The sequence below is a fragment of the Neodiprion fabricii genome, chromosome 1, assembly GCF_021155785.1.
Source record: "Neodiprion fabricii isolate iyNeoFabr1 chromosome 1, iyNeoFabr1.1, whole genome shotgun sequence".
Classification (NCBI taxonomy): domain Eukaryota; kingdom Metazoa; phylum Arthropoda; class Insecta; order Hymenoptera; family Diprionidae; genus Neodiprion; species Neodiprion fabricii.
In genome coordinates this window covers 39,471,444-39,499,304 of record NC_060239.1, presented here as the reverse complement: position 1 = coordinate 39,499,304, position 27,861 = coordinate 39,471,444, and the positions used below count along the sequence as shown (strand labels likewise).

The window sequence follows — 27,861 nt, the reverse complement described above, 5'->3', positions numbered from 1 at the left end:
TGAAAAGTGATAAGCTGCGCTAACTGCAGCGTTACACGTTTAATATCCACATTTCCAACTCTACGAGTGTATAACGTAACGCAAAAACCGGTCGCAGGGACACGCGACAAGGGAAGCTGGTGTAGCGGTTTCCCACAGGTCTGTTACAGTGGTTGCCCTGCGATTTAGTTCGGACGTGCCGTTGAATCAATTTTCATACTTATCCAGCGATTAGTCAAAATCATTTTGACCTAGGCCCAAAAAGAATATCCGACGAGTGTGGAACGTACACGGTCAAAAATTTGTACGTTTGAACTGAACCGTTTTCGTAGTACTTCCAAGAACTTGACATCATTGGGCTGAATGAGTATTAATTACGTACTGCGATGACGACACTGCAGACGATATTTAATTCAATTGGTACAGAACTTGGATTTTCGGAACGATACCCTCGGGAAATGGTTGAGTGATACGAATTGTATCAATTAGTCGGTAGTTTTAAATTCGAATCTCTGCTCATCGTCAATGACGAAATTAGGCGGTACGAACTACGAGGTAACTTATGAGCCCGTTATAAGAGCGGACCCTTTGTTGTAGAGGAGTTCAGAATGGCGCCGCGATTGAATCGGCACAGTGTAAAGAGGTGTTGCCTCGCGACACCCACACTCGTGTGTTACTGCACTCGTATTTGTTGTGCACGGGGGTGGGTATAGAGATCAGAGATTAGAGAGGGTGTGCCAAAAGGCAAGAGAGGCGTGCCTCCAGCTGGAATCACGCAGTGTCCCATGAACGTCAACCACCACCTCCACCGCCACCACGCCACGCGGCACCTACAATAATACCGGGTAGCATCGGGGGTTAAATCAATTTCCCTTATCGCCCTCCGGCAGCCAGCGACACCTAGCAACACGCACCTTATAGCTACTCGCCCTACTCTCTCGACCGATTTCTGCTAATTTCATTACCTATGCGCCGGTTAGTATCTCGAGAATCTGTTATACGAGAGTAGGGGTGAAAAAAACAAGTATTACCGATTTACAGAAGGAACGGAATACCGAATTTCCACAGATGCGAAAATCTCGTACGTAGAATTTAAAAATGTGGAAATCCAAGTTTAAAAAATTGAAAACATAGAAAGTCTAAATACAGAACGACAAAATATAGAAGGGCAAAATCCAGAATCTGCAATATATGCGATTCTACATTATCGCCAGGAATTCTGACGATTCTATACAGTTTGGCATTTTATGTCCTGATCTTTCTATCCTTTTACTTCTCCACACTTCAACTTTACAAATTTAAATATTCTATAAATCAAGTTTTCGATTCTATAAAAATTCGATATCGTGGCTCTTCGATCTTTTGATTTATCTATATTTTTCCCCCCACCCTAATATGATAGTGTGAACAAACGGACAGAACACTTCTCTTAGGCAAATCTGTCAACGATACTTTGTATCGTCTGATAAATTCATCATTCATCGAATTCTGGATAACTGACATCGATATGAAATGTATAATATCGTCTTTGAAACAATACGGTGCATTGTTAATTTTTTCACATATCACACAATGTTCGCACATATGCAACATATTTCCAACGATCCGTCACATGTGGGTAGTGAATTTTTCGGCATGCCCGAGTTATCGACCGCAGAAGGAAAATAGCGGCGATGAAAAATCTACAGCCCTCGGTCCCGGAGGGTGGGAGGAGGGTAAGCTGGGAGTGTTCGGTGCTGATAAGAAACTCACTCCGCCCACGGCCCCGCCGCCTTTGCCACGGGGTCAATGTATTATCACCGATGCGAATGGGAGCATGAAAAATTAATCCAAGGGATTAAGCGCGAGGACACGACGGAGGATTAGTTTTTAAGACGCTGAAAAGCGTCGAGTGGAAAGTGGAAAGTGAATGAAGTGGCTCCAATTTCAAAAGAGTTAACCCTGGTTTAATTATATCGTGTAAAAAATTAGTAACGGTATATACTTAATCAATATCACAACGCAGCATCACTTACATTACACGGGTTAAAATGCGGCTCAGAAACACAGTACGATATAAAGATACAATATTTAATCATATTATCTATCCCTGAACGTATAGTTATGTAAATTTTTCCGGTAATTGACATTCTTCTTTGGCTGCAGTATAGAGATCATTCGGTGAACTACCGAGCCTTGTATATTCTGAACACCTCGTAGCATCTCCTTCTGCCGCAATATCCTCGAGAGTTCTCTATTTTTCGGAGTAGAAATTCTTTTCGCCGACAACAGTGCCCAAAAGACACAGCCGGCAGTTTCTCATCAAGAAACTCTTCGGCATTCAATGAAAGGCGAATACGAGAACGAGGATAGGCACGGAGACTATGCAAACCACGTAAATGGCCGTCCTCGGCTCGCAGGTCGAGACTACCACGTATTCTTCGTTCCACTGTGACTCATTTCCAGTCAATGGTAATTCCAGGACCGCCTTCTGGGCGCTGAAGAAACTGAGGGGCAGGGAACAGGCGCCGGTGCTGTTCTTGCAGGACTGCATCGGATTCGACGTGTCGTAGGACGTTTTCTCCAGCTCGAAACGTATCCTTATAAAGTTCGGCTGAATCTCATTCTCGGAATTGAACACGAAGAAGTAATAACCGTTCGACGGTACCCTGAAACACCAATGTACAAACAATGCATTACATTATTACACGACAATGGATAAAAGGGAGCCTAAAAATTGGCAAAATTTTTTCAAATTGGCAAATGCCGAACCTGTAAGTGACGGTGTTGGCCAAAGAAGCAGCGACATGGTCACCCTCGAACTTCGGGGTACAATGACGATGAGGCGTTAGTGGAAGATTCAAAATTAGACCATTGCACTCCAGGAGACGCTCCTCGGAGCTGCTGAAGGAACTCCAGAACTCGCTGTTGCTTCTATCGTTCATAGTTGTTTCGTTCACGGTGCCACGATCCTCGGCTATGCCGTCCGGGTTCAACATCCCCTTCGTCGTTAAATTCATCAATTAATTCATACGTGACACAAATTTGTGTTTATAAGGTGGAGGTAATCCTCGCGTCACCCACCTCTTCGACGGCGGCGTCTCCGTCCGCGTCGTCCTCGTTTAGTTCAGCATTGAGCGGTGATGAAAGTATGACTTCCCTTCTTCTTCTTCTTCTACGCTCCTCTGCAGTCAAGACATCTCCATCATCCTGAATAGCGTCGTTAACCAATCTCCGCAACCCCTCGGAACTCGCGTCTCTCTCCGGTCCGATCTCCGCCATGAGATCCTGGAGAACAGTTTTTCCCCGCGACCCCAGAGTTCGAAGCTTACTAAGCACGTCCTTGAATACTTCGCCCGAGTCGATTCCCGGATCAGTCGTCGTGTTCGGCATCTCCTCGTCGGTCTCCCTTACCGTCATGGGTATCGGCGAGGCCGGCGTCGTCTGCTTCGCGTAGCTCTGAGTCGCCGGGAGTTCGTCACTATGGAACAGATTCACATAATCATCGGGAGTCCCAGTCGGTGGCCTGTCGATGTTCGAGGACTCTCTGTACGTTCCTTCGTAGTGATGATGGGGCGTTTCCTTCTGCTTATTCTTTGTCGACAGGGTCTTCGCGAAGAGTTGGGTGAGAATGTTCCGCATTTGCTGCGCGTCCAGCTCGTGGCTCGACAATTGGTGAATGCCACTGGATGCAGGTAACGTGTGGTTAACGCCCGTGACTCTACTTTCATCGTGGAACTTGACCCCCACTCGCACCCTCTCCATCTTCTCAGGTTCATTGCTGGGCCCGTCCTGCGAAAGAAACAAGGTAAATGTTTTTGAATCGTTCTCACTCATACCTGCTTGAGGTTCAACAAGTACGGTGCATGGTGTTACGACACTTGACTGAAAAGACTTTTACACATGGAGGATAAAATTAATGAAGCTTACAGGCACGGATGGATTTATGAGTCCCTGTTCCTGGGCGATCTCGTAGAGTTCTTCGAGTTCCTCGCTACTGTCATCGCCAATGAAAGCGCACTCGTGAAGGTGTCTGTGACCCCGAATTATGGTCAACGAAGCACCTGGCCATCTGTTACAGCACAAAATCACAACTCAAACTTCGGACGCTAGCAAATGACCCACATACGTGTGGTTCTTGTGTAACCTTGAAAGAATATCGGACTACCTTACACAGGTTGAGACGGTGACGCTGCTGCCTCGGAGCAAATAAAAGCCCCAGTACTCCTTCATGTCGTCCTCGAGGACCAAGTGCCTCGTCATCGTCACGGGCACTGTTTCCGCCTTGATCTCTGGCTGCTGATCCAGCAGGTAAGCATTGAATGTTCCGTTTACTTTCACCAACTGCGTCTGTCGAGAAAATAGACAGGCACAGACGTTCTGTTAATAGATATGAAATTATATTCTCCGGAAAACCTTTGCCCGTAATCGGCGTCTATATTTTTCTATTTATTCATTTGCAGACTCTCTTTTCAACTAACCTGGCACCAAGTTGTTGACACTTTTCCATCGATTAACCGTTGGTCAGACGCGGCCAAGGGATAAAGCTGATCCGAATACACGTGATAGCGCAAGTAAATCGGACCAGTGACCAGTAAAGCGGGCAAAAACGTCCCGAGGACACAGAGACGCAACAACCTGAAGAGGATCTTGAAGGATCGTCGCCGGGGCTCCCAATCCCTGGGTCGCACACCTTCCTCTGAAATGATTGAGTACACTGACTGATTAAGTTGATTGAGATTTAATTATTCCGAATTAGAATTGTATGATACCCGTATCGTTATAATGCGACTACTTTGCGTATGCCATGGTGGCGTGCAGGGGAAAATCACGTATGTGTTATAAATCCATAGTATTAAGTATGCATAATATTATCAATAATCCTGAAATTATTCTCACAACAAGAATATGATGAACATTCGAGGTTTTGATCATAATACTTGAGATCGAACCGCATATTATGCAATTCTATGCTATTACATGTTAGAATAATATTGGATACACCGAGATTTGAGAATTTTCTAATGTTATATGAATTGTGAATGTGCACTAGTATATCACGAATACACTAGATAATTGTCGGCTTTTTCTCTGTAGTGTCAGTATATCAGTCCGTAAATCGGCAAGTCCATATCGCTGGTCAACAGTGCAATCGGTAAGAAGTGGTGTAGTTCTATGCATAAACAATCTTTCGATGTCTCGCGATAAGACACTCCACTATGTCAGATAAGTTAGAACTGAGTAATATCAATGTATTAATCAACCATAACGATCACCGACAAGCTTTTGCAGAAGTTAATTTAGCAACAAACGTTCACTGATCGTGAGATACCAGCTCGTTTCACTCGTGGAAAATCATTTTAATACGAACGCGCACATGCTGATATCTTTCTATTCTCTCCATCTCGCTTCTATAGCGTAATGATTTCTACCTCTGACAACCTAGACGTGCGTATTTTCCAGGCTACAATTGAATGGGTATGTCAGGTATGTAGGTATATGTAGACGTATGATCGTGGAAGTTGCTAGTTTGTAATCGTGAATTGGAAATAACCCTTTTTAATGCCGAGCCTATCTTATCCGCAGGCAAAGTGATGCGATTTCAGTTTTCTTATTGCCGCCGTATAAAAGGCTGTATAGCACGACCCGCTGTACGTCAAGTACCCTGAAATTTTATGGTAATTGCTCGTAATCAAGTCGTTAATCTTATCGGTTTTCAAAGTAATGCGAAATTAACAGTACGACAGCCCAAGACTTTCTACGCACGCGTTTAAAGTCTAGTGTGTAAATTGTTGATTCAGTTTTTCTATGACACGCTTCATACAGCTCATGCGAACAGATTTTTCTCGATTTTTCAAGCTAAATAATGTCTACGTTGTTAATATCTTTAGTTGAAAATTGGTCTGCACTCTCCGTCTATCATTTACTAATCCGAGAAATATCTCGGTTCAGATTTTTAATTTTTTAGTGAAAGTTCCATCCGCTCAACAGGGATTGGATGATCTAAAATCATACCACTTTTTAGGAGTTTTTTTTTTTTTTTTTTAAGAAAATGGAAACACTTGAAGGAATTTGAGTTTGAGAACTTTATTATTTATAGTTTCGTGAACATTTTATAATTGTTTCATTGAAATTAATAACAAAATGGTAGCATCTATCCCACCCACCCTCTTAAGACAACAAAAAAGTTAGGATTCGCTCTCTGAAACGACTTGTGAAGTCTTTATCGTGACATTTTTCAAATTTCAAGTTTACTTTCGGAATAATTGGCAATCAGGTCATGAAGAGAATGAGCTCAGTTTAATAATTTATACGAATAATCTGCCAGACAGTAAAGAAATTACATCAAAGATAGTGTCGAATCAATAAAACGTTTCATTCGGTGTCCATCACACTACATCGGAGAATAATCATGAACCTGAAAAGTAAAAGTTGACTCCAAATACTGCTAATATCAATACCCAGATCTCAACAAGTTATTGCACAAACAAAAGTTGCAATAATTTAAACCTAGATATTACATCTTTATTATTCTTGTTACGATGGTAAACGTAACAAAATTTCCAAACGTGAATGAAAACCACATTAAAAATCGAAACTGCGATCCCACTTTCCTTATTGATGAACATCACACGATTATCGCGATTGAGGTATGCAATGATCCGTTGTAGAAGAGCGAACAATTTCAAATATATGTGTAACAATACACGATGACAATTATACATCAATTTCTCCGACAGTGAAACACGTTTTTTACTAAGTAACATGCGCTGCGGGGTCGAAGGGATTTTAATCCCACTAATAGTAAGCATATAAGCATCGATCATTTTCGTTATACCAAAGAAAGGTTTGGTATTGCCTACGTCAATCATGAGTGACATTAGATGATTACTTTCTTGTGTTGTACAGAATAGCACCTAGGTATATAAACTATTTAACAAATGACGCACTGTATTAAAGTTCTTCGACAGATTCACAGCACTCGAGAATAAAAACTTAAACCTTATACATCGATCCCGATGACCTATTCTGAAATTGAAATAGCGGAGATAACTTTATTTGTAATGACTACGCGAGCGGCAAGATCCATGTTTACAGAAGCATTGGTCAAATAAGATGTCTCAGAAAAATAACGTTTCAAAAACATTTACTCCTGTGACAATCGTGATATATTGTACACTACTCCAGTGATAAGACGAAAAGTATACAATCGTAGAAATGGCATTTCCTTTTTCGCAAACACGTTTGTACGATTCTTACACATGTACGCGTATATATACTTATGGCAACACAAATTCGTTCAGTTGACTCCGCTTGTACGAAATATATACAAATATTTCGAAATGAAATTAGGTTGAGGATCATATTTTGAAAAAAAAAAATGAAACAAGCGAGTTGAATTCTAAGATTCAATTCGCGTCTATTGAATTTGGCGGGAAATTAAGAGCATTCTCGGGCGACGTGATTGAACATGAATACTCGACATGTTTTCGATAATGATGTGTTAAACAATGCATGTGATAGCAACACGCACGTGTCACGCAGATCCCAAAACTTGTGGAGAATTTTACGAACATATATATATATATTTTTTTTTTCATCGAAATGAATAACCGAACAGCGTTTTAGTTTGTAGTAGTTTGGTAATTGTAGTGATAAAAAACTCAAAATATACGTACCTAGGAAGGCTGCTTTGAGCGGAACACTTGCCATTTAGTTTATAAATGTTCGGCGATAATTTAAGCCCCACTATCCAGCTGCCGTCCCGAAAACGAGACGAGAATATTATTGAAACCAGCGTTGTTAATAATACGTTTTTACTTCTTTTAAATCGATCGCTAATTGGATGCAAGTTCTCAAATGATTTTTCTCGGTTTTAGTCCATCCGTTTTACACGATCAACTTATACCATGTGCAGTTTTAGCGTCGCAATCGGTAAATTCACTCACCACACATTTGGCAATTTACATTTACAATTACGATACCGGCTGACAGTGTTGAAAACTCACGATCCCTTTATTTCGAAGGTATTTTCAATGCTGTTTTTTTTTATTCTTCTCTCTACATCGACTGATTTCGAAGGAAATCCTACTCTATAAGATTTCCGCGCATGTATTGTTCTGGCCCGCGCATTTCATTATATATATAGAAAATATTTATCGTTTTCAGAATAGACCGCTTTCACGTGTATAAATCGTGGGACGCGTCAGTTCTACATAACTACACAGTTATAAAAACAATAAAAAACTACAATATAAATATACATCAAAATGTTAAATACATTAGTCAGCGAGTGTCCGTAATCAGTAATATCAATTACGAATAAATTTATGCATTCGGTTGTTCTCGAATATTGTCTGAAAAAAGAAAAAGAAGTAAAAAGAAAAAACTATAATCCGGTACTAGATGGTCCAGCGAAACGGGCTAAATACAAACTGACGAATTATCTGACAGCGAGCGTGCGCTGATAATTTTTACGCTCTACGCGATCTTATCGTCTCCTCTATAAGTTTGTACATTATATATTATGCGCGTGCGTGCGTGTAAAGATGGCAGGAAGTTATATAAGAAATAGATTTTCACTGAACGCTGTCTACTGGCTGACTGACGCTTTATCCCGCGCAAACTTATTACTAGTCGTTTTCGCTTATCAATTTTCAAATGTCTATATAGATTATGACGGTATACCATTACGTGTATTCCACACATACGTGGATTAAAATAACACAGATAGAACCGGTAATCCGCAGATATTCAACGCTTATTTCTTCACAATCGCTAGGACTGATTTCCCTCGGGATATCAGGACTGCCTACATACCTACAAATATTCTGCCATTTAAAAATGATTTGTTTATTTTCTAGTAGAATTAGGGACGGATTATATTACGGCACGCGGGAACCGCTTCGCAAACACAATTACGACCAATTGCAAATCACGCAAATCCAAGCAAATAAATTTTACTGTGTGTATAAATTGTATAAGGCATTTTATGGGACGTTAATAAATTTCGCGTCTATAGCTATCTTATTTCGCTATACGATCGGTTGTCGAGCGATGGTAGATTTTCGCTGTAATTGCCAGATCCAAATACTATAACTACATGGCAATATCATCGGCTATTTAAAAGATAGCAATAATAATAACAAAAATAACAATAGTAACGGGTAATAACAACAAGAATAACAAAATTAAAAATTTCGCCAACCCGCTTACTCTCGATTTACTCTCATACATTTCAAATCTCTTTTACGATTGCACGTATAATCCTGAACCGTCAAGTCATTGCAGAATTATGTGATCTTTTCTTATTTTACGCGTGCGGCGTTTCCCACGCTGTATTTTTCATCATTTCGGCGTGTTTACATTCTTTCATTAACATTCATACAACGTCACAACAGTCTATCAGTGCCGCATATAATCTTGAATTGACTCTTGACCAGTCGGACTACTGGCCTAACTACCGAACGAATGTTTATTTGCCAGTAGAATAAAAAAGATACGTCTACGAACTGGTTGTGAAGAAATTATTTAGAAATATTTGACAGTGACCATGGCCGTCGTTGACATGCTAATCGCCGCACATTGCAACACTGATTAGGCAAATAAAACGTGCAAGGGGTGAAACAAGTGTAGTATCCGACATGAAATGTACCTCTAGAAAAAAGAATTAATTTATTCATTGGATTAGAGTTATCGATACATGATCGTATACTATATCATTTGTACACCGTTTGATTATCATCCCGTTTTAAGTGCAAAGATTGCAAATAGATGTTGCGATGCAAATATTTCCACCAGAATAATTTAATAATACACCGCTTTACCTGAATTAAAACTGAATATTTGCGCTACCGGGAACTGGTAGCGGAATTATGTACACTGTAAGTTGCTTGTAGAGTAAGTATGTATACATATAAAGAAAATATTACATTTAGCGAATGCCATTTGTAATTTGTAGTCAAATCCTGTGTTTAGGTTGTCGAATTGCGAATGTTGAATCAGATTTGCATTAAATGGATGACGCTTATTCGATTTGTAACAGTTTTGGAATTTATAATCAAGATCAATGGAAACTGGTTGTCAATTTTGAAAACGACACTTTTTTGGAAGTCTATACGGTTCGTTAGCGTTTTATAGTTATTATTTATGCCGAGAGTGTTCACCGTCTTTCAATTTTGGTGTTTTCTCACCGCGTCTTCTTTTGTTCAACGGATTTCTCGGATCATAAATCTCGAACCAATCGTCGGCCTTTGTACTAGCGTCTTTAGCCAAAACTGGCGTTTTTTCCTCGAACCGTAAAGTGTGCGCCATCCATTTCTCGTCGTCAAAACCGTCATCGTCTTGGTTATCTGGTTTTTTCTTCTTTTCCGCGACTTCAGTTGACTCCTCAACCTGTTCCTTAGCGCTTTGTAGCTTACTTCGAAACTTTTGTAATAGCTGCAGAGTGAAATTTTCTCGGGATGCGCCTGTAAGAATGCAGAAAAGTAAAAACACTGTATTAGAATTATACTCTCTGAGGAGGAATTACCTTTTTTTGGCAATTTCGATTTAGCTTCCTTGTACTTCTCCTGGGTTTCTATGTACTCCCTTAAAACGCTAGATTTCTTTTCCTTCTCCTGTTCTTTCTCCACCTGTATCTTGGCTTCCTCTTCTTTTGCTTTTTTTTCACTTCTGACGTCGCGTTTCAAGTCTCGAATTTCCTTTCGTATCTCCTCACTAAAAAGCAATAATGAAATTAATTTAAACGGTTAAAAGAGGTACCAGCAGCCAATCTCAGTCTACTTCAAAATTGGAAAAATATATCATCTTCATTACATACGCTTTTTTCTTTCGTTCTTCATCACGATCTTTGCCCAAGTAATAAGCTTCTTCTTCGGGCTCAGCATTATTGTCGATGTTCTGAACTTCATCGATCTTCCGATCTTTTGGTTTCTTATTATCTGATGTACTTTTAGCGTCTTTTAACTTGTTTTTTATCCTTTCTCTCATAGCTCTAGCAGAGTAAAGTCCGATAGTTAAAAAGTCATTAGTTTGTAGATGAATGCGCAAAATAAACATTGCTTACTGCTTTTCTTTACTCAGATTGGCAATCTCATCGAGTGATTTTTCTTCGGTTGCACTCTCCGAATCACTATCCTCATCTCCTTTCATCTTTTTACTAGACGGTTCACCATTGTCTATAGCAAGCTCTGAACTAAGCTTAGGATCGGCCAAATTATCATGAGCTGATTTTCCCTTGGTGCTAAACTGTTTGCTCAAAACAACAGATTCCTCTTCATCTTCCTCCGCTTCCTCTCCAAAAGACAGAAGTTTGAAATTTCTGCAATTACAAGGTTTCAGCACGGCAAAAATATTAACAATGTTAACAAGGTAAAAACTTCTTCTAGAATTGTGTAAAAAAGATTAGTACTTCACGCCAGATTTTTTCTCTTTCTTTTGCAGCTTTTCTGCCCCAACTTGTTTGGGTTCAACTCGAGGCTCGATGTCGGTAAATGGATTATTTAAAACCTCTGTTTTAACAATTTTTTGCGGATACAATGGACGATCGTTCTGCAATGAATATCGTATCATTTTAAAAATTTAGGAAAATCGTCAAAATGAATGTCACATTTGGTACGTTAAAGATGAAAATTTTTTTTCAATTCTTGCATTTTATACTTGAAAGATGGATACTTTAAAACGAACTACTAAACGTACCAAAAATTCTCAACTTCCATATGGGAATATGACGAAAAAATTCCCAGTACCTCATCGACCAATGTGTCCTCAAGTTTGAGCATGTTGTAAATTGTCTCTCCTGTAACTTTACCAAATATCGTGTGTTTATTTTGCAATTCAGGAGTTGCTGCCAGTGTGAAAAAAAACTGAGAACCGTTATCATCTTTTCCTGCATTCGCCATTGCAAGCAAGCCTCTCCGACAGAAACGTAATCTGCTGTGAAACTCATCCTGTAATGAATAAAGAAAATTGTTCAACTTGTATGCAAGTACGATATAAATATTGTATGCGTATTTCTATTTCTCATTGAAAATGCTCAACAGTAATTGAGTAACGACAGATCAGTTTAATTCTACCTCAATAGGTAATAATACAATTGAAGACGACGTTTAAAATAGTGCCATACCTTGAACGGACCATTGTATATACTCTCGCCACCCTCCCCAGTCCCCGTGGGATCGCCACCTTGTATAATAAAACCTTTTTCAACTCTATGAAAAATTGTGCCATCGTAATAACCTTCCAAACAAAGCTGTATGAAGTTTCTACAAGCTTTTGGTGCCTCCTTAGTCCATAATTCTAAGTCTATTTCGCCAACAGTGGTCTGCAGTATCACCTAGAAAAATTTAAGATTCAGCCTATATGCTATAAGCAAGACCTCAACATTCACTGCCGATATAAAGTTGACGATGAGATAAAGCGAACTTCATGCATTCTAAAACTGCCGCTGGTATGAAATACTCGTATGAATAAACTGGACGGTTGCTTTTAAACCATATTAAAACGACTTGTACAATTGTTAATCCTTATTCTCGGTGACAATCTTAATAGTAAATCCATGCGAATTGGAGGTTAAGTTGTTCCGCGCACATTATATTTCACTATTCTTGTCGCAGACTCGTAAAGTTATTTGGATTCATACCTTCCCTGTTGTAGGCGGCTCTTGTATGTATATGTTACTCATAGTGGTCAAATATCTTCAACATATGCAAAAATATTTGAAAACTTTAGTGTCTAGTAATTTATAGACCTTTCATATTTCCATACAGGAACAGATGGACTCATCGAGCTCATTCATTGGTCGAGGACTAAATTGGCTATACTTCCATCCGTTGGTAAGTCTTAGACTCTTAAACAAAATTAGCCCCTCAGCCCTCCGCACTTGTTACGTCGGTACAAAAGAATCCTTCATTCAAGTTTGAAACTCTAGGCACACAAACCGTACGTAGAAATTGTTTACTGTTCATTAACAGCTTGGGCATCAAAAATACGCCATGCTGGAAGCTGTGATTTCAAATCAATTCATTTAATTTGACTATTGAGTCAAATGGTTTTATGAACAGAATTTAAGACCACCAACTTCTCCAGAGATTGATTTTCGGGTCTCCTGTAGCATAACAGACTTGTAAATCTGCCATATTAATGCATAAATGCTCAAGAAACGTGTTGTTTTTTTTTAATCATGCTCGATAATAGTCACGATAACTCAACCAATTACAAGGTATACTTATTTACCGTAGTAACTACTGACGTAACACTGCAAGACAAAGAAGAACATATAGGTATTATTGACCAAACATCAGTTCGCTGTTGTGGTTTACAAGTAATTCTTATCACCGCACACATATTTTTCCATTAAAAATTATAGTACATATAGTAATAACAAAACGAATATACTTAAGTTGTGTTCGTAATTATATACGCGCGTGTAAGGTAAAATTAATTAAACTAACATATAGCGAAGTAATTCAAAGTTCGTCCCACTGTTTTTTGCACGATATATCGTTTCTTCTAGACTTGCATGGATGATGTAACAAAAGACTGAAAATAAACTTATAGACTTACATTAAATTGACTTAAAATTACTAAATACAAGGAAAATAATTTGACATGGAAAAACAAGAGTTTTATAATCTCGTCTACGGCAAGACAAAGGTGCCGCGAAGACCTCCGATACCAAATTTGAATCAGTTCACAAGTAAGGACTACGAAAAAAATCCATTACTTAAATTTAGTACGCAGAAAGAGCGAACGCGTGAAGTAGTTGAGTTAATTGCAAGCTCTGCCGATAATTTGCGTGCCAAAGAATTATTGATGAGGGATGTGGGTAATAATAGTATTGAGACACGTTACCAACGCCTCCAGTTACCAGAATCGTTTTACATCCAGATTGCAAAATTTTATGGCAATTCTATACCTACAGTTGAACATCCGATAGAGTGGGAAGAAAACATTCTGCGACTAATCCCCGAAAGTATCAGATTCAAATACCCGCACATTGTGGAACAAATAATCCACGAGACGAGACAGAAATATCTCGAAGAAATGCATGGATTTGGAATTAAAATGGTACTGCATCCAAGCCTAAGGAAAAAAAATCCTGATCTCTCACCAATCGAGACTCCCTTTGCTCACGAAGGCCGGACAAAAAATTATGAAACGTTTTTGAAAAATCGTTACTTTATCAGAGGACAGTATTTTTTATCCCACAAATTGATTAGGGTGATCAAAGCCAAGGCATACTCTGGACTTCCGGACAAGTTCCTAGAATTTTCTCGCTATCACAGCTTGGGACTACTGGAGTTACACAAGCTGAAGGATGCCGTTGCCAAAGATCTTCGGAGCAGTGGGCTTCTGATAATGCGGCGTTATTACGACGAAGTAGCAAAACTATTAAAAAGACCAAAGTATCTTGATCTACCCTGCATAGTGAAAACTTTGACGCAATTCTTACGCTGCGCTACAAGACTGTTTGTCCAGGAAATCCTGAATCGCATGATAATGACCATAGAAGACTTGATTGAAGTTCTGGGTGATCCACATCAGTGTCCACGCTTAAAGCTCGAGCTCTTTTACACGAATTGCGAACTCGTGATGAATCCATGCATCGAGGAAATCTATCAAAGTTATCACCAAATTGTAGAGGATGTGGCAAACTTAGGCCAGGAAATTACTCCCTTCGAGTACTATCTGAAGATAAAAACCAAAAGAAACTACATGGACGTAAAACTGCCAAAATGGTTCAGAAACGAAGCCCACGAGAGACTGCAAACAGTCCTAGAAAAAGTCTTTCACCCTGTGAACTCTCATTGTGCCCGACACAAGAGTAAATTCGATGTCGTATGCAGACCTGAAACTGAAGCGGAAATTGTGGAGTTTCTTAGTGAATACCGCGAGTTCCACGAATGCTGCGTTGAAGTGAAAAGGTTCATTGGGTTCATAAAAGAAACTAACGATATGGTCGCGAACGAGTATTACGCAGTTGGGCAACTTGCACAAGCCACAGCAAAGTCAATTCTGAAATCAAAAGCCTCAAGAATAGTTGACATCGTTGTCAAAGAGCTAGTGAGGCACCATCAAGAGTACAATAAGTCGATTTGCAAGACTTTCGAAAAATTGACAACAAAGGCATTGAACGTACCGAATAACGCCAAAGACCTATTCCTGCTGACTGAATACATGGCATACGCTTCCAGCGTACTAATTGGGGAACTTGAAGAGAAGATTCGGTGCTCAATTGAAATGCTAGACTCCTTAATAGGGATTGCTACTCTGGACGACTGGCATCTGGAGCTGAACAGGCAAACGATAAATTGGCTCATTAAAATCGGGCCAGTGTTTGAAGAAAGTTCAATACTATGCGAGGCGACAAAATGCGAGCTAGAAGACGAACTGCAGAGGCGCATAAATGTGCTCAACGAAGAAGTCGACAAGTTTTTCCCAAAACTAGTAATTCTCGATGATATGGATGACGCAAAACGCATTCGAGAGTACGCTGACGACCTCAGTATGTTGATGCGACACGTTGAAGGGATAGACGAACAGATAAGCTGGATCAATCTGGAGGAGAGGCTATTTAAGTTTCCGGAAACAACTTTCACCAAGGTTAATGAGGTGAAGGAAACAATTGAGCCATTCCATACCCTGGTTCGCTTGATCTACAGATGGAAACGTGACAATGACGTATGGCTCGACGGACCTTTCGATTACCTAGATGCGAATGTGATCAAGCAAAAAACTGAGGAATATTTCGCCCGTTTTGGTGAAATCAGTAGATCTTATCGTACAAAGTTAAAGGCGGACCTGGCGGCGAACAAATCGTACCGGTTTTCAGGGGTCGTTGATGACCCAGATCCGATGCAACAACCAGCCCCGCTGAAATTGTGTTGGCAGGTGATCAAGGAGGTGAACGATTTCAACCAGTACGTTCCCCTGGCGATATGCTTCTGTAACCCGGCACTGGTTAAACGGCACTGGGACGAAATGTCCGTGATTGCTGGTATCGATCTCGTACCGAATGCTGGAACTACCTTGCAAAAGATAATTGGATTCGATCTAACGCACGACATCGAAAAGTACCAAGTCATAAGCATTGGAGCAAACAAGGAACTAGCTCTTCAGAAACAACTTGCTGCCATGATGAATGAATGGGATCCGCTAATCTTGAGAACGAAGCCGGTTACGAACACCGATCTGAGAGTGTTAATAGAGCCGGAAGACGTAGAGATCCTCCTTGCAGAGCAGCTGACAAAAATTGAGGAAATGGGTACGTCATACTTTGTGAAACCCATCGAGCGTGAGGTTGCAAGTTTCAAAGCCACTTTAAAAACAATCGGAAAAACACTAGAAAGATGGATCGCCTTGCAAAAGCGGTGGCTAGATCTTCGTTCGATTTTCGCCAGCCGAGGAATCAAATTGGAACTTCCCAGGGAGTCTAGGTTGTACGCCTCGGTCAGCACGGTACTCAGCTCCGCTGTGAATAAGACTTCTAAGGACCCGCGTGTCCGCGTCGTAGCGGAGAGCCAAGATTTGCTTTCAACCGTGCTCCGCAGTACTGAGGACATGGACAGGATTAACGAAGGCATTCGTCGCTACCTTATGACTAAAAGACTGCGATTTCCACGATTGTTCTTCCTCTCGGATAAGGAGGTCCTGCGCACGCTATTCGACTTCTGTGATTCATCGCAGGATCCCCAACTCTGCCTTACCAAGTGTTTCCACGGACTAGCAAGACTTGCTGCGAACCCAGACCCTCAGAGCTATTCCATTACTGGTCACGACAGCGAAGAAATTTGCATTCAAGGGTGTAGTTTCCGCTCCCTGATGGATACTGGTCGTACCGAGGATTGGCTCATTCGTGTTGAACGTGATATAATAACAACCTTGCAGGAAAAAGTTCGAGCCAGCTGTACAGAATACATAGAAAAGAATGGTATGATACTGTTAGGTATTGCTAATTTAGGTAATTGAAGAATATTTAAATGGCCTGCATGTATGTTTTCGCCTATGTGCTATCACTAATACATCAAACACGTTAATATAAGAACAATATTTATTTCATCATACAATCATTGTTCATTACAATTACTGTATGATTTTTCAGCTGTGAAGGAAGGTGCTGATTTTAGAATCACATGGATTTTCGCCTGGCCAGGAATGGTTTCTCTTTGTGCAACTCGCATTTTTTGGACATCCCAAGTGACGGCAGCTTTATCTAACCGTAATTTAAAAGCTCTCACCAAGTATCAAACAGACATAGAAATACAAATTGTGGATCTGGTAAAAGAAACCAGAAAACCATTGTCCCGAAAACAACGGCTCGTTTTGGTAACAATGATAGTCGCAGAGCTTCATGACATGGATATCGTAAAGCAGCTTATTGAAAAGAATGTTGACAGACAGGAGGACTTCAATTGGCAAGTTCAATTGCGATACTACCTCGAAGGTGAGGATCAACTAACAAAGACGGTCACCGTAAGAATGATGGATGCAACAATGAACTACGGTTATGAATATTTGGGCAATGAAGCAACGTGTCCAATCATCGTGACACCTTTGACTGACAGATGCTACCGCACCTTAGTCGAAGCTCGAAGCTGCTGCTTGTATGGAGCGCTGGAAGGCCCCACGGCCACGGGAAAGACGGAAACTGTTCGAGGGCTTGCCAGGGCTTTGGGCGTTCAGTGTGTTGTCGTTGGGTGCTCCGAGCAGATGGACTACCTCTGCATAGGGAACATCATGAAGGGCGTTGCCAGCTGTGGTGCTTGGGTGTGTCTTGACGACTTTCATCGGCTTGATCCGGAGGTCCTATCCGTTGTGGGACAACAAATCCACGCGATTACTCGAGCTATTCGCACTTCAGCGAAGCGTTGTGATATCGAGGGTACTAGCCTGAGACTGAATCCCACTTATAATATTTGCGTAACCCTGGACTCAGGACACGTGAACCACTCTTCTATACCAAACAACACGAGATCCCTTTTCAGGACAGTAGCAATGGTCCTTCCAGACTTTCTTCCAATCTCAGAAGTTGAACTTTATGCCGGAGGCTTTACAGATGCGAAAATTCTTGCCAGAAAACTAGTGACCGCACACAAACTCTGTGCAGATCTTTTCGCCGCCGAATTGTGCTACGACTTTGGGATGAGATCTATGAAGAGCGTGCTGAGAAGGGCTGCTCACCTGAAGCTTCATTTCTCCTCCGAAGAAGAAACGGTTATTTTACTGAGATCTATCATTGATACTCACTTGGCGAAATTCATGGAACGTGACGTCGTTGTGTTCCAAGCTATCCTGCTCGATCTTTTCCCAGGTGCTATTTTACCCCCGCCTAGCTATCAACTAGTTCTTAAAGCTTTCCGTCAAGTATGTGAGAACCGGAAGCTCTGTTCACACGAAGCATTCGAACTGAAGGCTATTCAAATTTTCGAAACAATCTGTACCCGTCGTGGCATCATAATTATGGGTGAGCCGTTCGGAGGTAAAACCTCGATCCTTCATTGTCTAGCTGCTGCGCTAGCATTATTGGCCGATGAGGGTGACTCGATCTTCGGCCGAGTTACGGAAATCCGAACAGTAAACCCAAAGGCCGTTGGTCTCAATCGTCTCTTTGGCAAATTGGATCGGAAGACACGTGTGTGGCACGATGGAATAGTATCATCTGTGCTTCGGGAGTTCTGTGAGCAAAAGCCTAACTCTCAGTCTTCTTGGCTAGTTTTCGATGGACCCGTTGAGCCTGAATGGGCAGAAAGCTTTAACACTGTGCTGGATGACAACGGAAAACTGTGTTTGATCTCTGGTGAAAATATACAGCTGTCTCGTAGCTCGACCTCTATCATCTTCGAGACGCTGAATTTAGTGCAAGCATCACCAGCCACGGTATCGGGTTGCGGATTAGTTTACGTTGAGCCACATTCCTTAGGGTGGAGATCCCTTACAACATCCTGGCTGAAGAAATGGGACTGTCGAGAACGAATCCATGCAAGCGGGTGCGTGAAGATCCTTCTGGAATGGTTGCTAGATCCTTGCCTCAACTACGTGCAAGGTATGACTGGTAACATTGTATTTCAATTTATTTTTTTCCGAACGGATATCCATACGAACTAACAACATTCTCGCTTGAATAATCCACCAGGTAATTGTCGCCATGTTGTTAGGACGAGTCCACTTCACCAAGTCAACGCAACCCTAAGTCTCGTTGAGATGTTCGTTAGTGATGCGATAGCAGATACGCCTGACGTTTCTCGGGATCACGAAGTGACATGGACACAAGCGGCAGCTGTGCAATCCATTGTCTGGGGAATTTGCGGTACTCTCTACTCCGATTCCGGAATCCGCTTCGAAGAGTTTTTTAGTTCTCTATGGAGTGGTGGGGTCGATGGATATCCGGTACCCACTCTACCAGTTGGCACAGTGGACGTGCTCGTACCTGCTGATAGTTCCATTCGCGATCATTTTTATATGTTCAAGGGTCGTGGAGTATGGAAACACTGGATGGACGTTCTAAAAAACGAAAAACTCGTCGAGCCACGTTTCCTTAGCCAAATGGTCGTGCCCACGGTAGACACCTTGAAGCACGCGAGTTTGTTTAACCGTCACATTCGTCATCGTAAACAATTCCTAGTATGCGGTGATCCAGCAACTGGAAAAACTATTTGCATACACGACATTCTTCGAAATGGGCCATGGCATTCCTCCTACACATCAAACTTCATTACTTTCACAAAAAAAACCACTTCAGCCGAGGCTCATAATTTAATCGTCTCACGATTGAACAAAAAAAAACGCGGCTACTACGGCCCTCCCGACGGTAAGTTTTGCGTTACATTTGTCGACGATGTGAGCGCGCCCATCATACAGGAGGATGGGGCCCAATCAGCCCTCGAATTGCTGAGGCAGTACTTTGATCACAAACACTGGTACGACTTGGAAGAACCAGACAAGATATTCGTACAAGACACGATGTTCGTCGCCGCCATGACTATTCGGACTGACTACGAGCGGCCAGTTCCATCTTCTAGATTTCTACGTCATTTCAACGTGTATGCAATTTCAGCAGTTTCCAGAGATAGCCTTTTTAGGATATTCACCAACGTCTGCTTGAGTGGCTTGAAGCGAAACGGCTTCAGCGCTGACATACTCGGCGTAATTCAGAATACTGTTAATGCAACTCTAAACGTGTGGACCGCCACCTTGACCAGTTTAATGCCAACCCCCAATAAGGTATTCCATCTATTTGATGTGAGGGATATCTCAAGGATGGTTGCTGGCTGCATGCGCCTACGAAAAGAATCTGCAGACTCAAAGGTGATATTCGTACGGCTTTGGGTCCATGAGGTCCTGCGAGTCTTCCGAGATCGCCTCGTCAACGATGACGACTCACAGTGGCTGTTTACCAAGATCAAGGAAACTGTCAAGATCTATTTTAAGGATCACTCATTCGAAACAGCGTTCGACCACCTCCCAAAGTACGATGATCAGCTCACTAACGAAAGTCTGAATGATCTAATCTTTGGAAATTTCATGGACGGTGATGCGACCCTTGAAAATCGAAGGTATGAGGAGATTACGAGCATAGAAAATCTAAGGAAAAGGATCGTCGGCTACCTTGCCGAGTACAACGAGTCTCACGTGAAGAAGATGGACCTTCTCCCTTTCGGTTGCGCCCTGCAGCACCTAGCGCGGATTTCCAGGATCCTTGCGATCCCCGGCGAAAGCCTTATCTTTGTTGCCGTTGATGGCTCAGGGCGTAGATCACTGACTCGACTAGCAGGTCACTTAATGCGGCAGGATGTTCACGAGCCTGCAGCCGGAACTTTTCGCGACTCACGTACATGGCGAGCGAACCTTGCTAATGCTCTGAAAAATTCTGCTGGTAGCGGAAAGGATTTCGTACTGTTGATTAGTGACAGGCAGTTGAAAGATGAACAACTCCTTGACGTCGACAGCTTACTAAATTACGGCGAAGTCCCGAATCTATTCGCGTCCGATGAACGACAGAAAATAATAGAGACAGTGCGTTTGGCCGCACAGAACGGCGATCGAAACCTGGAAATCAGTAGCGTTGCGGTAATGGAGTACTTTGTCAATCAGTGCAGAGAAAAGCTACACTTTGTGCTCTGTTTCAGTCCAGTCGGGGTTGCGTTCCGACGAAGTCTGCTCTCTTACCCGAATCTTCGCAGGTGCTCTGTAAATTGGTTTAACGGTTGGCCGGAGACTGCCCTTGAAGAAGTTGCAACGAAGTACACAAAGAACATCAAGGTATAGTATTTTTAGTATGAATTTCAGCGTTATTAATTAGAAACCGTTTTAGATTGCATTACCATAAAACTAATCTGTCATAGCAATCCAAGGCAAAAAAGTGCAACATTGACACATACCTATCTTCGTTACTGCAGATTCCCGAAGCAATACGATCGAAATGTGTCACGGCTTGCAAATATTTCCACAACTCTGCCAAGGAAGTTGGGTATTCGTACGACAAAAACACCGGGAGGTTGACATACGTAACAATCCCGGCTTACCTACACCTAGTACAGTCTTTCGCTGAACAAATAGCGCGTAAACAGGAGTCGATTACAACAGCTCGAAATAGATACGTAGCTGGACTTGAGAAGCTACAATTTGCTGCAGGTCAGGTAGCACGCATGAAGACAAAACTAACGGCGCTAAGGCCTCAGCTCGAGTTGTCAGCGAAGGAAACGATTGCAACAATGACGGAAATCGAGAACGAGAATGTCAGCGTTGAAAGAGCGACGGTGCTAGTCAAACGTGAGGAAGAAGTTGCAAACACGAAGGCGGAAATTGCGAGTGCCCTGAAGACAGAGTGCGAAGCCGACCTGGCCGTGGCTATTCCAATTCTTGAGGACGCAATTGCTGCGCTGAACACTCTAAAGCCAGCTGACATCACCTTGGTAAAAGCCATGAAAAATCCGCCAGACACAGTAAAACTCGTCATGGCAGCTGTCTGCGTGATGCTCAACGTTCCTCCGGATCGCTCGCTGGACCCGGTCACGGGTAAAAAAATGACAGACTATTGGGGCCCCAGCAAACGTGTCCTTGGCGACATGAATTTCCTGCAAAATCTGAAGGACTACGATAAGGATAACATTCCCGTGGCCTTGATGAACGTCGTGAAGAAAACTTACATGACCGATAAGAACTTCATGCCCAATATCGTCGTTAAGGCATCCAGCGCAGCGGAGGGGCTGTGCAAATGGGTGCGAGCGATGGTGTCCTACGATGACGTCGCAAAAGTGGTAGCCCCAAAAAAGGAGAAACTGATGGCAGCCCAAAGAGAATGTGACGAGACCGAAGCTGTCTTGAACGAGAAACGTAAGACCCTAGCCGATTTGAATGCAAAGCTAGCCGTTCTGAATAGCAGTCTTCGCGCGACCCTGGCCAAGAAAATGGATCTGGAAAAGCAGGTGGCTAGTTGCACGGAAAAGCTGATCAAAGCGGAGAATCTGATCAGCAGTCTCGGTGGTGAGAAGCGACGTTGGATGCGTAACGCAGAGAGATTAGAACAATTTTACGACAACTTGGCAGGTGATGTGCTTCTATCCTGCGGAATCATTGCCTACCTCGGTCCCTTTTCGGCAGCCTATCGACTGGAGACTCTGAAAAAATGGCGCGATTATGTTATCACCTCAGAGATGCCCTGTTCAAACGAATTCAGCTTTGTCGATATTCTTGGCTCTGAGATAAAAATTAGCTCTTGGAATGTGAATGGACTTTCCAAAGACGCTTACTCCACTGAGAACGCGGTGATTTTGGACAACTCGAAGATGTGGAGTCTGTTGATCGACCCGCAGAGCCAGGCGAACAACTGGATAAAAAAAATGGAGGCACCAAACGGTCTTCGAATAATAAAACTCTCTGATATAAGATACATGGAGATCCTCGAACATAGCATAGAAACTGGAAAGCCGGTTCTGCTTGAAAACATCGAAGACGAGTTAGACACTTCTTTAGATCCTATACTGACTAAAGATATCCATAGAATTAACGGCATCACCTACCTAATGATCGGGTCTAAAACACTGAAGTATTCTGATCGATTTAGACTTTACATTACGACGAAGCTTCCGAATCCACGATATCCACCTTACATTTTTAATTTGGCATCAGTGATCGACTTCTCTCTGACAAATGAAGGGTTGGAGAGTAAACTGCTGAATCTAGTTGTTGCTAAAGAGCGTCCGGACCTCCAAGAAAAGCTTGAAAATTTGCTAATACAGAGTGCGGCAAATAAGAAGAATTTGAAGCAGGAGGAGGACAACATATTGATAACGCTCTCCACGTCCACCACTAACATCCTCGAAGACGATAATGCTATCAAGCTTCTGGATTCCTCAAAACATCTGGCCGTGAGTATCGTAAAGAAACAAGAAGCCAGCAGTGCAACTGAAACGTATATCGACACATTTCGCCAGAGGTACCGTCCTTTCGCTGCACACAGTGCTGCAATTTACCGGACCTTGGCCGGTCTTCCAATTGTCAATCCAATGTACCGCTTCTCTCTCGAATGGTTTGTACATCTGTACATTAGATCAATCGAGACTTCAAATAGAAGCATTATTTTACAGAAACGTCTCAATTATCTTAATCAAGCTTTCACCAACAATTTATATGAAAGTGTATCACGAGGCCTTTTCGAGAGAGACAAACTTCTTTATTCCCTAATCCTATACATCGAGATAATGCTAGATACTAAAGCAATCACAAATGAGGAAGTCGACTTTTTCTTAGCTGGAGACTCGGTAGTCGATAGTGACCTGAAAACTAAACTGCCTGCTCCATGCTTTGATTGGTTGACGGAGAAATCATGGAAGGAGATTTGTAAAGCCAGCAAAGTTCTCCCATCCTTTAAGGATTTTCCGGAGAGTTTTTGTGCGGATGCACGCACCTGGAAAGTTTACCACGATCTAGAACACCCTGAGAACTTCTCGATTCCCGCACCTTGGCACGAGAAGCTGACACCATTCCAGCAAGTAATCCTGATGCGCATCATACGGCCAGATAGGCTAGTTGTAAAGGTGACACAATTCGTGAAGCTGGGAATGGGGGAAAGATTTGTGTCACCACCTTTCTTCGACGTGGCAAAGTCTTTCGTAGAGTCTAACTGCCTAGTACCGTTGATATTTCTCCTAAGTCCTGGATTTGACCCGACAGCGTCAGTTGCAAAGCTCGCAAACAAGCTGGGCTTCTCAGCAAGGTTTGTCTCTCTTTCGTTAGGACAAGGCCAAGAGAATCACGCAAAATCCATAATAAAGCGGGGTCAGCGGCAAGGGTGGTGGATATTTCTGCAAAATTGTCATCTGGCTAGTGACTGGCTACCAGCCCTAGAAAGAATATGTGAAACGTTTGACGCCTCCAACACGTCGCTCGACTTCCGACTGTGGCTGTCAAGCTATCCAACGCGCGAATTCCCCATCGCCATACTTGAACGTGGAGTCAAAATGACCAACGAGCCATCAGCCGACCTGAAGAGAAATCTGACAAGTCGTTATTACACGGAACCAGTATGCAATCGCGAATATTTTGAAGGTTGTCCCGGGAGGAACAAGGTCTTCACTAAGCTTTTGTACGGGCTGTGCATGTTCCACGCGGTTTTACAAGGCAGAGCGACATTCCTTTATCGAGGATGGAACCTGAGCTATGACTTTGATGAGTCAGACTTCCAAATTGCATCGCGCCGATTGCAAATATTTATAAACGAATACAACCCGGTGCCTTTCGACGCCATGTCGTATCTCATTGCGCAGTGCCACTACGGAGGTAGAGTCCTTGACGATGAGGATAGGCGTTACGTGGGCTCAATTCTCGAGGAATTTGCTAACCCAAATGTCTACGGTGAAAATAATTTCAGGTTCATGTCCTCTTCAGCCTATGGGCTTCCTAGGAAGTGCGAATACCGTGACTACGTAAACCAAGTCCTTACGATCCCGGACGATCCCTCACCAGAGATTTACGGACTCCCCCAAGACGCCATTATTGTGCGTGGGCTCAACGATAGTAAGGTGTTCCTGTCCACCATACAGTTAGCCCATGCTCAGGGAAAGTCCGTAGTATACAGTGAATCCCTACCCAACCGAATAACTGATATCCGTGCGAAACTGCCACGGATTTTCAACGTCGACGAGGCCCGAAAAAAGTATCCAATGAGCTACCGAGAGCCTATAAAAGCAGTTATGTTTAGAGAAATGGAGCTGTACAACGTGCTAATAGAAGAGACGAGGCATTCCGCGGATATCCTGGAAAACGCGTTGCAAGGACGTGGTGAATGGACGCTATCGCTTGAAGAATTTTCGCGTGAGATCCATTTGGGGAAAGTGCCGATTTCTTGGAGGAAAGCGTGTCCGTACGACCCGCCAACTAGTTCGTTGCTAATCTTCATCGAAGATCTTCTGAATAGGCTTAACTTTCTGAACGACTGGTTCGAGGGAGGTTCGCCACGCGCCTATTGGCTCGGCGGTATCTCTTCGGGAACGGCATTTTTGGCTGCGGCACGTCTGACTTTCACCCGAGAACGAGGCCTTGCTTTACACGATGCTCGATTTGACTTTGAAGTTCTTCAGACATACCATCCGGAAGACTTGCCGATTCAGTCAACCATGGATGGAGTCTTGATCAGCGGATTGTCCCTGACAAGTGCCAGATGGGATCTTGAACAGATGGTGCTCGTCGAAAGCTCGCCAAAGGTATTGTGGAATCGAATGCCGATACTGCGCTACAGGCTAACAGACTTGATCAGCCAATCGGAAAAATACGAATGTCCACTTTACACATCCGTTGTCAAAGATATTTACGCGTTTGACTCGATGGGTCGTATGAATAATTATCTACTTAACGTTAATCTCGATACGGACAGACCGATTGAATTCTGGCTAAGCAGGCGAGCTGTACTTTACTGTCAACGCGACGAACAATAGTCACGGAATATTACCAAATCATGGAGATTCGACTGAAGACAGTCGACGTAACAAGGCGGTAGGTGAAAACGAATGAGTGGAAATGCAAATCAGAGAAAAACTAATCAGGAATTAATAGTAACATAATATATCGATTCATACGATAACAGACATTATATTTTTTTTAATGAATTGAAAAGTTTTTATTAACAGAGCTTACAATAATTTTGTTCGAATTAAATCATCCCCTGGCGCTTCCCACGTACTTGCGACTTATTTCTCTCCATTCAGCCGGGTACCTCGTCCTCACAAACTCCATAACTCTACGTGCATTCGCTGCCTGTTGTTGGTTACAATTGCGGCAATTGTTGATTAATACTTCCCTGATTGAAGCTGTTAAAAAATAAAAACAGTTTACGTAATTATCAAAATTTATTGTCACACAAAATAAGAAAATGTTTGAAAGTCGGTCTAGATATTCGCATTTACGAGGAACTATTATTATTCTACAGTCAACCATCTGCGCGATTTGTTTTGTTTCAACTGATGCACTAATCTATTCTAACTAACTAATCTAATTATTACAAAACACCTACAGATTGTGCAAGGATACGGAATGATCCAGTCAATTCACAGTCATGACGTTTGACAATTACAGTCAGCTGGACTATAATTGCACCTGATTTTCCAAATTCCGGCAAAATTGTTACTTTAATTTAGTAGTTACCTTTTACAGAGACTCCAATCGCATCGCACGGTCCTTTGTCTAACACACAGTTGAGCTGCTTTCTGACTAACGTTGAATCGTTTAATAGATCATCGACACCAGCGCACTGGCAGATGGATAAGACTCCGAAAAGTACAATAACGAAGGCACAAACCTTTTCAAACTTCGCCATTTTCTGATATTGAAATATATATGTAAATTCGGAACAAGTTTTTCTGGATGTTACTTCTTTATATTTTGGACAAGCGATGTCAGTTGTAAACATCAACCAGCCCGTTTCTGCAGCGCCAAAGTTGGACTGTCTTCGATTGTGAATAACTCCTGGTTTATATATCTTCTGTCATCATCAATATCCCGTTCCTTCTGCCACTAGCAGCCACTTAACTCGCACAGATAGCCCGAAGGTATTTTCGGATTCAAGTAATTGATAGTTGCGCTTGGGAAAACTTTCCGATAACTGTTCAGTTCACAATAAGTTCTACATTTCGAGGAAAAACCACGGCCTCTCACCTTCTCCTCCACTCTTCGCTATTGCTTTTAAATGTTCTTAATACACGTAATGGTTCTTTCCACCGTTCTTGTTACGCACTTTAAACCTTAGCACATGCAGGGTTTTTTATAATCTAACTTGGTCGTCGAATTTCTGTATATTGTTATTAAACATGTCATTAAAAACTATACCAATATTTTTCTTCGAGAGCAAGAAACTAAAAACTTTACCTGTAAATCCTTAAGTGTATGCAGAACTCATTATCTTCGTAATACTTCGGTAAGATTGCAGTGAAATATTCTGATATTTATCTGGCGTGCAAAATACATTACAGACAGATTGCAGCAACATTTCCACAATATTCTACTTTTATACATACAAAACTGATCGTGAAAATACCTAACCGTACGATTACTTCATGCGCAGCAAAATTTTGAAACTGCATTACGCGACCGAGCAAGTTATATTCATAGAACGTTCTTCATAGATAATGCGCAATCGTGGTCATATTTTTACCATCAAGGACAAAATGCGGTCGTCCTTTCTGTTTGATGGCAACGATTGCCATGTGTCAACGCTATTGTAACATAATATTGATTGATTTGGGAAATCTGGCTGATACATTGGAAATCGTGAAATTATGTTTCTGATGTAAGACGTTTCAGCAATATTAGTTTGCCGTATACGTCGTTAAAGTTTCCTACTTCTCAACACAATACGCGAAATTTTAAACGTGATCAAATTGTGACAGGATATATCGCAAGTACATGTTA

At 42.0% G+C, this 27,861-nt stretch overlaps 3 protein-coding genes and 1 long non-coding RNA gene across 5 annotated transcripts; 2 read left to right on the top strand and 2 right to left on the bottom strand.

The window, feature by feature from the left end:
- Positions 1–2,251: 2,251 nt before the first annotated feature.
- LOC124182956 lies at positions 2,252–8,545 on the bottom strand. Of its 2 annotated transcripts, none has more exons than XM_046570840.1 (8): positions 8,362–8,545; positions 7,638–7,715; positions 4,440–4,657; positions 4,127–4,308; positions 3,889–4,030; positions 3,043–3,750; positions 2,731–2,960; positions 2,252–2,627 (listed from the first exon to the last, which is right to left on the bottom strand). In XM_046570840.1, exons 2-8 carry the CDS (start codon positions 7,669–7,671, stop codon positions 2,300–2,302), a joined length of 1,842 nt encoding a protein of 613 aa, XP_046426796.1. In that variant the 5' UTR covers positions 7,672–7,715; positions 8,362–8,545; the 3' UTR covers positions 2,252–2,299. The 2 variants fall into 2 exon arrangements, with proteins under 2 accessions (XP_046426796.1, XP_046426786.1); XM_046570830.1 differs by having other exon boundaries at positions 7,638–8,178; positions 8,476–8,534.
- Positions 8,546–9,593: 1,048 nt separating this feature from the next.
- On the bottom strand, positions 9,594–12,739 carry LOC124181204 (spliceosome-associated protein CWC27 homolog). The gene is made up of 8 exons (XM_046567533.1): positions 12,602–12,739; positions 12,086–12,295; positions 11,709–11,909; positions 11,372–11,511; positions 11,027–11,281; positions 10,781–10,954; positions 10,490–10,677; positions 9,594–10,427 (listed from the first exon to the last, which is right to left on the bottom strand). The coding sequence occupies exons 1-8, from the start codon at positions 12,641–12,643 to the stop codon at positions 10,102–10,104; spliced, it is 1,536 nt and encodes a 511-aa protein (XP_046423489.1). The 5' UTR covers positions 12,644–12,739; the 3' UTR covers positions 9,594–10,101.
- LOC124181209 lies at positions 11,481–12,131 on the top strand. The gene is made up of 3 exons (XR_006870417.1): positions 11,481–11,574; positions 11,801–11,947; positions 12,044–12,131. It is a non-coding gene; the product is annotated as an uncharacterized LOC124181209 (long non-coding RNA).
- An 830-nt stretch (positions 12,740–13,569) lies between the features above and the next one.
- On the top strand, positions 13,570–25,892 carry LOC124187933 (dynein axonemal heavy chain 7-like). The gene is made up of 4 exons (XM_046580110.1): positions 13,570–16,891; positions 17,063–19,003; positions 19,094–21,219; positions 21,357–25,892. Exons 1-4 carry the CDS (start codon positions 13,570–13,572, stop codon positions 25,890–25,892), a joined length of 11,925 nt encoding a protein of 3,974 aa, XP_046436066.1.
- Positions 25,893–27,861: the final 1,969 nt, after the last annotated feature.